Here is a 12604-nt window from a genome sequence, read left to right on the forward strand (position 1 = left end):
AATCTTTGTTTACGAACGTATTTCGATCAAAGACAAGTTAAAAACGTTCAACAAGAAAGTCGTCGAACAAGATTACTTTGAGCAAATAATTTCTTGGTTGATTTTATTTCTTCGACCGAAATGCGTTCGGAACAACGAATGCATGAAGCTTTCTATGCCTTGCTCGATCCATATTTTGGATCGGCAATTGGGTACACGGCAAAAAGAATAAAAGGGAGGAAGATCGCCTTTTGCGAATTTGAAAAATTATTATTATCGAAAGTTTTAAAACAATTACTCGGCAAAATGAGAAGTAGGGACCTAAAACGTTTTGGGACATTTGAAAGCATGATGAGAGCATTTGATATCAGTGCACGCCAATAACCGAAATTTGAGATGATAATAAAATTAAGTTTAATTATAAATGTTGATGATGCCCTTCCACATTCCCGTTCAAACGAGAGTGTTTTAGCAATTTATTTCTTAAACCACTATATCGTGCGCGATGTCCTGGGCTATTCACTTCCGTTTTTTGTAAGCTAACATTATCATCTATAAACTCATGAACAACAAAATAAAAATCATCATCAACATTTATGTTACTTAAATTACTTATTTTATCTTCTATTTTAACCACCTCTTACATGATATTATTTCCTAATAATAATGTCTAACTCTAATAGCTAAAAAGTATTGGTTTTATGCGATTTTTTTTAAAATTCAATTATAGAGCGTGATAGGCTCAATAACAAAAAAAAACGAAAAGGTCGTTGAAATATAGATCCAAATTAATTAATACAAAAGATAGTAACAAAGGGAAAAAACAAACCTTTCATTTTCGAGTAAGTGGAAAAAGTATTTATCTTTTGACTAATTATATTATTATATTATATTGGCTTACGTTAATGCTTTTGCTGGTAGTCATAAGGGCTCATCTTGTAATATGGAAGAATCTCTTTTGAATTGAATAATTGAACTTTATTCATACAAATGCTATATATGGACCCAGCAGTGCATCCGTGGAAGATTTAACATGGTTTAATTCTTATAAAGAGCCACTGATTGGTACTATTTACCTTTTCACTACACAACAGTGGTAAACAATACGCCAAACCAAACTTCTTGAGTAGTAATAGATGACTATTTCTACTATCATTATTTGGTTTTTCTGATTTGTTTTGAATATTCGACCGATTCGTTACCGTTCTTTGAACCTTATGCGCTCTATAATCAAATTTTTAAAAATAAATTTGCATCTATACTTATAGAAGTCACGGTAAAACCAGCATTTGTTTCATCCACCAAATTATTTGCACTTCACAACATAATGATTGAACAATAATCATTCTTTATACTTACCAAGCGGCCATCTAAATGTAGAAACATCAGGAGGCAAGTTCATCTGTTCTCCAAAATTCCCAGCTTCCTATTCTGCTTGCGCTGCCTGCTCCCCTTCCCTCGTGAACTGACGGACACGGTTATAAATTTCACGGCGAATTCTATTCATTTTTTATGTGAAAAAAAAACCTAGAAAAAAAAGGTCTGAAATTTTAAATCTTCAAACATTTGTAACTCCAAAACTTTTATGAAAACTAAACGCCTACTCACCTAGCAAGCCTGTTAAATCTTTTACACAAACACATACATTCAAACACGATGTGTATACACGACGCGGGTGATTGAAAAATATTCGAAGTAGCATAGAGAGAGACGAGAAAAAAATTTGATCGAAGGAGAAAGTAGGATGGCCTACTCAATGTATCGACGATGTTGCAAAACGATTCAAAAGTGTGGGCCAAAGGGGGGGTGAAACGGAAGGAAACGGGTGAAACGTAGCAGAGACACTCAATTTTTGAGTGATCCTTGCCGGCCGGGCCTTTGGGAGAAAGTATCACATTACGGAAATGATGAGTTGGTCCGAGGGCACGCGAACCATGTGATGAAGCCAAAAGCTCTCTGCGGAGAATAGTAGTGGAGACAGGCAGCGCATTGTGTGGCCTGCAGTCGGTGGAAGCTTTGTGCCCATATCCGTGCCTAACCTGCGGCAAAACGGAAAACGAACGTTTCGCGAAACGGAACGCTACATCGCCAACAATCTGACTACACCACCGTGTCGTCAGTCAGTCAACCGAGTCCGAGTTTAGCCACACTACTGCACTCAGTCAATTGGGGTCGGTTAGTTACCTGGCAGGCCACAGAGGTGGTGGAAATATTGGTGTCTGGGTATTTTTTTGCAAAAATAAAATATTTGTAACAGGACGACATGGATTACTCATAAGAAATCCAGTTCCAAACCATAATGATATAGATGGTGGTAGATGTGAAAGATATTGCAAAAGATTACACAAATTCACTTTTACAAAATTACAACAAAACGGAACTCCATTTAGTTATTGTTATTTAACATACATTCGCTACCTCCTTATCTTAATATCAATACAAAATTAATACGATTTTTTTTACTAAACCCAGTAAATCTGAAGATTGTCTGTAAATAACTTATTCATAACTTTTACATCTCCTTTGATATGGTTTGAGCAGGGCTGTTTTATTTGCAAGAAAATCAGGCACAAACTACGAGGCGCTTAGTACGAGCCATGGTTTCAGTGATTTTACATGCATGGCGAACTCGAAAAAGCTTCGGCTGATAGAGCTTCGGAATTGACGAGCACAGCGTTTCGTCGCACACCCACCCTCCTATACTGTCGTTGCCAAGGGCCCAGCCTAACCCGCCCTCAATGTTCGTCCGGGTCTGGTCTGCCTCGACCGGAGGAACTCTCGGAAAGCCTCCGCACAAAGCACAAGCACATAATAGCAAATGACCCAAATTAAAGTTTTGTGCTTGTGTTGAGCCCACTGCTGCTGCTATCCACAAGCCACATCATTCGCCCTAACGATGAAGAGGTTCAGCAGTGAAATGATAGGCAGGCAAGCAGGAGGTATATTTTCTGAGACACTGGTCGCTCACATCGTTCTTGTACAGTTCGTGATGCTGCGCTCAGTCCCGATTCCCGAAAGTTCATCTCGCAAATTGTTTCTCCTACTCTACCCGCCCCTCTGAAAGTTGTCGTTTCGGTCGGTTGGCAGCTTTTACGGTGAGCTTTTTGACGGTGGCAGGAAGGTGTTATGTTCGCCTGGTAGTCCATGGCGGCAACAGTGGCACCCCATTATATTGAGAAGTGTTTCGTGCGGTAGAGAATTGTCGTTACCACCTTGGTCTCGCGACACGAATCATACAAAGATCGCAATAATAACATCAAAACCCCCAATTTTGACTGAAACATAGATTTCTACATATTGATAAAGCAATCGACAAACATTATTTTGACTTGATTTAAATCCATTTGATAACGAGAGTCAACATTTTAAGAATTTGAAGTATGTTATGATATAAAAGAAATTTATGTAAAAATTTTTTTTTTATTCTTTGTTCAAATAAACCATGCAGTTTTAGCTCATATTCCCGCAAAAACATTCGTTCAAAATTAATGCAACGCTGCACGAAGCCTGTTTTAAATACCTTTTCGGCTGTTTAACAAATAACTGCCCAATCGCAACTTATCATTAATCACATAAAAGTTCACTTTCTCGTTCCCGATGTTAAATTGAAATGTTTCGTTGCAAAAATAACTGTTCATTATCTGTTGACCTTTTTTAAACCCCATATGTAATGAGAACTGGTGTGTGTGGTGGTATAATTTTGTTTTCGAAAAATTCTAGAGTTTATTTACTGACAATATATCTATTCGACAGTACAGGAAAACATTTATTCCTGTTTATTTTTACTGTTTGTTTGATATTTTACATATCATATTGTAAATCAGCATGCAGCAAATAATACCATAATGAGACTTCTGGGTATCGAATCACTGAGTTCATACACCATAATCCCAATCACTGGGATCAGGAAAGATGGTGGTGGAGCTTTCATTTGTGTACACTTTGCAGTTAACTGTTTCCGCCTATCAATAATTCAGCCTCCATGCATTTTATCGTTTGAAAATGAACAATGCCCATCAGCTAACGGGGCTATGGCAGCTCCACTATCACGATTGCCCGAGCGGTGTCGCAGTTACGCTGGGCTCGCTTGCTAAAATATCGATAAGACCGGAAACCGGTGTTATAAACTCACGCCCTGCGAGAAAACACCATCAATTGCGGGTTTCGATCAAACACCCACCGACCGGGACGACGATGCCTCGAGCTCTCGGAGGCAGGTATTCGTCCTTTACCGGCATCGTCCTGGGGATGTTTCCCCTTTCTAAATTTGGTGGAGGTGTTACGTGATTTCGCCAAATCTACCTACGCCTCGACGCTCCTGTTAATTCTGGTGCTTTTGTGGCTCACCACCATCCTGGCACCCGAAATAGTCAACTTCCACATTGGGAAAGAGTTCAGAGGCCAATGGTTGGAGAACCGATTGAGCGGGATCCAGTGGAAAATTGTGAAAATAAAGTGTGGTAGGTGATGATGACGCGCTTCCAAGTGCTGGTGCTTTATCGTACAATGTCGCCAGTGCAGCGTGCAAGCCGTGTCAAAGCTCTGAGTATTAAATGCAATTATGTCGTCAATAAATTGAACATATTTTATTCAGCATACTGGCAGCAACGGCGATACTCCTGCCGGCCGGAAATGAAACCAGGTTCAGCGTTGGTGTTGTGTTGTGCTGGGTTTTGACGCACAGTGCTGTACGTTTTGTGTTCACCCATATCTAGTAAAAAACAGGTCATTCGTGTGTGCCAATACAATAAATTTAAAATTCGTAATTTTACCGTTAACAGCACGAATAGAACTTGCTGTAAAACATTTCCTTCTTTTATGGTAGTATGATTTATGATGTAAATTTTACTATGAACCAAAATTTTATGTTTTTAGCCAATTTTTCAACAAAAGTATTAATTTCGTGTTTTTCATCACTCGAAGGACTACAAACTAAAGAATACAGTAGAATAAATACAAATGAGTGTTTAAAAAAATTCATATAAGTTGTTAATTTTCTATTGAATAGAATAACTTCATCTGTTGGATGATTTTAAAAACGAAAAATTAAGTAATGATTAGTGTTGGGCTGTGCTACCCAACACACTCAGCACTGTAAAGTGTGGCACCGCACATGACACAGAAAAAATTGTGATGCACAGTAAAGTTTCATACCGTTATACCAACAAATTGTAAGAACCGTTCTATGGTTCCTTGGTATACCAATACCATAGCTACCATAGTGTACGAATAAAAAGTATAAATCAGTGTTTGGAATGTTGAACATCTTTATCACACAATCATTACATTATTATTTTTATAAAAAAACTGCCATATGAAAAAAGGCTATGATTGATGCGCGATAGGAACAAATTCAAGAAGAGAAGCAATTCCCCTACCCAATTCAAATATAACGCATGTTCTTGAAAGAAAAATGCAAAGTTTTTTTTAATAGATTAGCTTTTAACGACTAATGATTTCCTATAAGGAACAGATTTTAAACACTGTGAAAGCATTTCAACTTAATTTTTACAATTTTCGGCTCAGATTGCAGCGGTTCAGTTGACGAGCATAAAAGAAAAGACTGATGAAATCCAATCGTTAAAATTTTTACTGCATAGCCAGGGGTACGATGCTAAATGTTTCATAATTCATTATTTACTACCCGAAACCCGAAAATCACAACGTTTGAAAAACTATCAGAAATCAATGTAACATCACAAACAGTTGTTACGTACATATTACGTTGTTACGTACGATCATTTTGATTGAAAGTCGTACTTTGAATGCTTTATAAAAAAAAGATAAACCATAACATTTTAAGATATAATTTACAAAAATACTTACCACAATTTCTCATCGTTTCTTTCATCGCTTTCAACAGGTTTCGGCTGGCCAGCATTTACATCTCAGTGGAGACCTCAAGTCTGGCGTTTCCGTCGCAGCACAGCAAGGTGTCTTCTTCAGTCAGCAACAAGCGGCTCAGCAACAGCAGCAACAGCAACAGCATCAGCAGCAACAAAACCAGCAACACCAACAACATCAGCACCAGCAAAATCAGCAGCAACAGCACGGGCAGCACCAGCAGCATCAACAGCATGGTCAACATCAACCGCATCCACAGCACCAGCAGCACCAGCAACAGCACCCACAACATCAGCAGCACGGCGGTCCGCATCAGCAGCACTCGCAGCAGCACCAGCAACACCAGCAGCATCAGGGCCACCAGCAGCAGCAGCATCAGCAGCATCAGCAGCACCATCCACAGCAAACCGGTACAAAGCAGCAGCAATCTCAGCATGCGAAGCAGGCTGGCCCGGGAGGAATGGGAGGAGTTCCTGGGGGACCGGGTGGCATGGTGGGTGGACAAGGTGGTGGTGCTGGTGGTAACGTTGGCGGTCCACAGACGACAATCCCGAACGGTCCCGGATCGGGGCTGAACAGCGGTGGAAGTGGTTCTAGCGGAGGTCCAAATGGAGGACCTGGAGGACCTGGCGGACCCCATGGAGCTAATCATCAGCCAAACCAAGTACCAAACTCACAAGGTAAGTTCTAGCTTCAACCATTTTTCGGACAGGAACACATTTAATTAGGTGATGCTCCCGCAATGGCCACGATTTCGAGTCGTAGTACCCGTCCGCCGCCCGTCTCGTCGTCATTCATCGAGCTCATTATTTGGTTGTCCAAATTTATTATCATCTCATTTTCCGTAACATAGAGCACCCACCCACACTTTCAACTCTCTAGTGCTTCTCGTGGAAAACACGAAGCCCCAAAGGAGTGTCAGAATCATATCGTACGCTTTCTTGTCGGTTTTGGTGAAAACTCGGAAAACCTCTGTCTATTCCTGCGAAATGAGTGACTTTACTTCCCCATGTACGGAACAGACCCGACCCAGAACGGTGCGCATGTGCCATCGTGTGGCTGGTCCGGTCGTGCTCTCATCGGCCAGTTTTCCTACCGATCGATGGCTTGCCGAATGCAACCGTTCCGAACCGTGTGCAGACCGCCGACTCCAGCGGCAACAGGAAAAAACGGCACACAGAACCATAAATATCGGTTGAACTAGAAGTTTGCGGAGGAACAAACATAACCTCACGGCTCACCAACAAGGGAGCAAGCAGGAGAAGAGCCCATTGCTGCTGGTGTGTGTTCGCGCCTGCCGATCGAACACACTGTTCGGAGTGTCCATCGTTCGAGGCGATTTGCTTTTAGGTTAATAGATTTCCTCCTTGCATGAAGAGAGTGACGTCCGGTCGGTTGCTCCCCATCCCCTTCACGCCGTTCGGGTTTGCGTTGCCTGACGATGGAAGTTTGTATCCTAAATTTAAACTTTCCTTACCGCCTCGTATATTGAGTGTGTTCCCATGTTCCCTTCTGGTTCCTGCTACCGCTTGTTTCGTTCTGGCTGCAAAAATCCAACCGCTTCCAGAGTTTCCTCTTTGTGTCTCTTGGTTGGTCTTTTTATTTCGGTTCGTGGCACGGGACCAAATTGCTTTTTGAAGCACACCACGCCGCCACGTCCGCCATGGGGTTTTGTAGTAGTAAGCGGATATTTGTTTGACGCTTTAACCGCCGTCACAATGTGTGTGATTTTCGTTCCTCGGCACTGGTTTACCCCGTTTTTTTTCGGGTCCGCACAGGACGCGAACCGAGCGCCGGTGCCGAGGCAAGGATGTATATATGAGTGGAGCATTATTATGGCCTACCGGTCCGCGTCAGTAGGTCGGGTTGTAATATAAGTGAGTGTGTTGGGGGAGAGGGAGGGAGAAAAAATGAGGTCGTTCCTGCACTCCTCTGCATTTGTGATGGCCCAAACGGTAATGGTGGCATCCCAAGGATAGCCATCGGATGGATTCCATTTTACAATGTTTGGACGTTGTTCACTGCACAATATATCAAGCAATGTTCCTTTCGATGGAATAAACTAAAAGCGTGCTAAATAATAAATCAGTCGCAATGTTTGTAGAACCCCCATACCATAGGTTATGATGATATACTGATTTTAAATCCGATTGGTTTGTTTATCAGGAGTTTCATGAAGCAATTTGTACATTGTTTTTGTTATATCCTATTCCGAATCCTATTAACACAAATTATGTTCTGGTAGTACGGAAGTTCGTCAAACTTTTTTTTTTATTTGCATTATCATAGCTCCTCCAAGTAGCAAGCATTGTGGTAAAATGCAATCAAAGGCAAACGAATGTTTGTTTGGTTTAAAATGCAAACATTTGGAATGATATTCACGGCTTTGATCAGTGATTCAATCGACTTAAAACTCCGAATGATAAAGTAAGAAGGTGCAAAACCGCTGCACAATTTCGTTTATTAATCTCCCATGTTCGACTTTTCTGTCATATGAACAGGATAAGTTTGTGAACGTTTTAATTTTATTTTCCAGGTATTGCCGATGTCGGTGGTTTAGAATCCATATTAAATTTTATTGGACTGCTTAATAACAAGTAACACCAATGAGAACCACTATAATTAACATTTATTTAATGCTTTTCCGTAGGTTCATCGATGGTAAACGAAGCGCAGTACACAGTATCACAATCGCAAACAATCAACTTCACCCAGCAAACCCTTCGAGCGAGGCAGCAGCATCAGGTGAACGGCGGAGGTGTTGGAATGCCCAACGGTGGTACCGGTGGACCACAGCACCCTCAGCAGCAGCAGCAACAACCGGGCGGACCTGGTATGGGAGGAGGACCGGCATCAAACCAAGCACCACCACAGCAGCAGCAACAGCAAGGTGCGCCGAGTGGGCCGCAGAATCAGGGAGTCGGTGGTCCCGGTGGAGTGGGAGGGCCGAATGGACCTGGAGGACCCGGCATGGTCCAAGGTAACGGAGCGGTACCGTTGGGAGGAGGCATGGTAGGTCCTGGTGGAATGACGGGTCCGGGCAACGGTGGCGTCGGAATGGTGGGAGGACCAAGCGCAAACGTCGGAATGGGCATGGGCGGTATTGGGGGCCCGAACGGAGGCGGCATTAGCGGTCTGAATTCGATGGTATCGAACTCGATGGCACCAGGAGTAGTGGCGGGTGCCGGCGGCGTCAACGGGGGTGCGGCTGGCATGATGCACGGTGGAATGGGTGGGCCCGGTGGGCCGACACCCGGAACCATGCGACACGCTGAGCAAATGAAGTTCCTTCAGCAGCAGCAACAGCAGCAGCACATGATCCGGGCGCAAGCCATGCAGCAGCAGATGGCGGCCGGCGTGAGGCCACCTCCACCGGACTACAATAAGGCGGCACAGCAGGGCAACCCGGCGGCTGCGGCCGCCGCTGCTGCCATGATGCAACAACAGCAGGCACAGCAGCAGCAAATGCTGCACGCTGGTGGACGCTTCCCGGCGATGCGACGCATTACCCAGCAGCCGATTCCACCCTCCGGCCCGATGATGAGGGCACAGCATGCAGCGTACATGCAACAGCAGCAACAGCTTGCCGGCCACGGACCGCGTGGCGGCGGAGGAATGGTCGGTGGATTCGGTGGTCCGGGCGTTGGTGGTCCCGGTGGAGGCGTGGTGCCCGGTGGAGGAGGTGCCGGAGTTGGAGGTAGTGCTGGTGCGGGTGGTGGTGTGATGGGCGGACCAGTACAGCGGCCACCAAATGTACAGGTTGGACCGGAGGGTATGCCGATTGGATCTCAGCAAGCGGAATGGCGCCACATGATGGCTATGCAACAACAGCAGGTTGCTTTTAGTGCCAGCAGCGGAGGAAGCATGCGGCAAGGATTTGGTGGTAAGGATACTCATGAAGGGTCCATAAAAAAGAATCTGGTCGTGCTCTTCGGATAAATCGAATAAACAACGTTAAAGTACAAATTGATCAACGATGAATCTGGCTAACAGTGAATCTCCACAATCTGATCATTGTATCAATGAGTTTATAAAAAGTAATGGTGAGAGATTTCCATGGTTTCTGGTTCGTTGCATGGTATGCAGCGACCTCTCTTTTTTACTGATCTGACTTCGAACACATCAACATTTGTCAACGTATAACTTATTTGCATGAGCAAAATGTCCATGCCAACGTTCTGAGTTGGTACAATTTAACGTTGAGTTCCATTATTTGGTGTGGTGCGACCTTATTCTACATTGCACACACTCAAGAAACTTGCACCACATTATCTGTTTGTTACTAATCGCACACCGTTTACTTTTAGGACCCGTCGCTGGCCCTGTTGGAGGTCCGAATGGAACGGGACCTATTGCGCGCATGGATCCTTCCGTCGGACCGGCAGGACCCGCTGGTCCCGGAGGCCCGGGTGGACCAATCGGTGCCGGCAGTGGACCCGCCGGTGGCGGCGGCGGTGGTCCTGGCTCGGGAATGGGACCAGGTGGTCCCGGAGGACCGGGGAGTGGCGGTGGTATGACAGCGATGCAGATACAAATGCTACGTCAGCAAGCCATGTACCAAGGAGCGGGCAACAACGGTCCCACCGGTGGTGGTGGAGGAGGCGGAGGTGGGGGCGCGGGCGGCGGTGGAGGTGGCGGTGGCGGTCCAATGAGCCAAATGCAGATGCTACAGCAGCACCAGCAACTTCAACAGCAGCAAAACATGATGAACCAAATGCAGATGAGCCAGATACATATGTCTCAGACGCAAACGATGTCAATACAGCAACAGCAAAACCAACAATCTGTGATGAATACATTTACTGCGCAGTCGACGCAACAGTCCACGACAACGACGATGATTGCCGGCGGTGGTGGTCCCGGTAGCGGTGGTATAGTCGGAGGAGGACCCAACGTCGTAAACGGTAATATCAATCCAGCCAATATGCTGACTGGCCCAGGTACTGGACCGGCCGGTGCAGGCGGCAACAATAATAACGGAAACAACAGCAGCAGTAACAACAGCAACAACAACAACAGCAACAACAGTGGCAACAGCAATAACAATGCCAGTAACAATAACTCATCCGAGTTCCTAGCGTTCCTGGAGAACCTGCCGGTGGGCGATCCGAGTCAGTTCAACGCGCAAGATCTGCTCAATTCGCTGGATAATGATAGTTTCAACCTTCAGGACATCTTGTAAATTGATGCTGTCCCAAAACGGAGCAACAAAGTTTCACCTGTTTGTTGGTTTTTTAATTATCACCCAACAGAACTAGCCTTGGTCAAACACTCGAGAAATAGCTTGACCCTGGCAATGGGAAGTGCGCAACTGAACGATGCCTATTAGTGAATTTTATCAGTAGATTCGCAACTATACCAATGGTGGAAAGTTGATTATTTCTCATAGAACGAATTAACTTCCAATGCTCGCGAATTCTACAGTGACGGATGGATGCTAAAGACAAAAGACAAATCAAAAAGTATAACCAAGAAGAAGAAAAAAGAGTTCAATCGGTGGACCTCATTGAGGAGGATGGATTGGGGGAGCAGACACAATCGCAAACACCAAAGTGTTGCAATGTACATAGATACAAGTTTTTTCTTCGTAACACGATTAAGCAAGTGATCTAAAAGGCGAATAGGCATGACCTTTCGTAAAGGGGTGACTCTTTCGAGGATCACGCCAATCAAACTACCGAGCAGATTACAAAGATTGCATACAAACTCATCTACCGTTTAGCAGCAAATATTGTACTATTTACTATTTAATAGAAATTACTAATTTAAAGGTTTTTGGCGCAAAATGCTCTCTTCATTTTTACACCCAACGGCGTTCCGTTTACGATGGGATGAAAGTAAAAATGCAACACAAGTATAGAACGATTCAAACTCGCACACATTTGATAAATGCGCCCACATCCTACCGTAGTGTATTTCTCTCCGATTTACTCGGTGGTAGTGTGTTCGCTTTGCGTAAGAATAAGAAAACAAAAACAAACTTTAAACACCGAAAAGAGAATTATGATGAAGGAGAAGAGAGAGAAAGCGCATCAGTAAACCAGTATCCTTGAGCAAACAAATATGGTGAAAACAAACAAGCACACAATGGTTTGACAAACATTCCTCACTTGAGTAGAGAATTCTTCTTTTTTATATGAATAATAACAACCGCGCAAGCATATATATTATATATATACAAACATATATATATTACCCTATGTATACATACCAACTATGTACGACGATTTGTAGCTACTCTTCATTTCCTTAGAAGTAACAAGCGCAAATCTGACGATCGTGTTCCGCATACGAAAAGGATCTGCAAGCCATGTATCGATTCGCCACTACCGTCAAACCGAGTGTGGTGATATCTATTAGGAGTTTTTTGTACTTTATCAAAGATGGGTTCTTTTAAGTCTCGAGAATATTTACCTCCATCTTTCTCTTTCTCTCTCTTTTCCAAAATGCAATCGATACCGGATAGTGTTAATTTAGCAATACGATGCGCTTTGATCGCGAGATCATCGTTCAAATTTCTTCTAAAGAAAACAAACGAGGAGCTAATCGAAAGCATTGCATCAAATAGTAGGTTTACATGTGCGTTAGTCGTTTAGGTTTTGCGTGTATAATAATTGACTGTATAGTATGTTCAGAGTTTCCGTTTTATCTATCTATTTAAAAAAGAACAGAAGAAAGTGTGAAGAGGTACGGTTTGACCATTATTTAAAGATTGCAGGCACATAGCGCGTAGTTTAATCGCAAATCCGTGCTGTTAGGGTACGGTGTCATACTTCTTTCA

General features: G+C 43.6%; 1 protein-coding gene across 1 annotated transcript in view; it reads left to right on the top strand.

Moving 5' to 3' along the window:
- The window catches only part of LOC131287950 (neurogenic protein mastermind-like), an 80658-nt gene extending 68330 nt beyond the window's left edge, over window positions 1–12328 (top strand). Inside the window, exons 4-7 of the mRNA XM_058317044.1 lie at window positions 5843–6503; window positions 8474–9706; window positions 10131–10400; window positions 10455–12328. Coding sequence (XP_058173027.1) covers window positions 5843–6503; window positions 8474–9706; window positions 10131–10400; window positions 10455–11005 — 2715 coding nt within the window. The 3' untranslated portion in view covers window positions 11006–12328. The remainder of the gene's footprint in view (window positions 1–5842; window positions 6504–8473; window positions 9707–10130; window positions 10401–10454) is intronic.
- The last annotated feature ends 276 nt before the right edge of the window (window positions 12329–12604 follow it).

This window comes from Anopheles ziemanni, chromosome 3 (assembly GCF_943734765.1).
Source record: "Anopheles ziemanni chromosome 3, idAnoZiCoDA_A2_x.2, whole genome shotgun sequence".
NCBI classification, from domain to species: Eukaryota; Metazoa; Arthropoda; class Insecta; order Diptera; family Culicidae; genus Anopheles; species Anopheles ziemanni.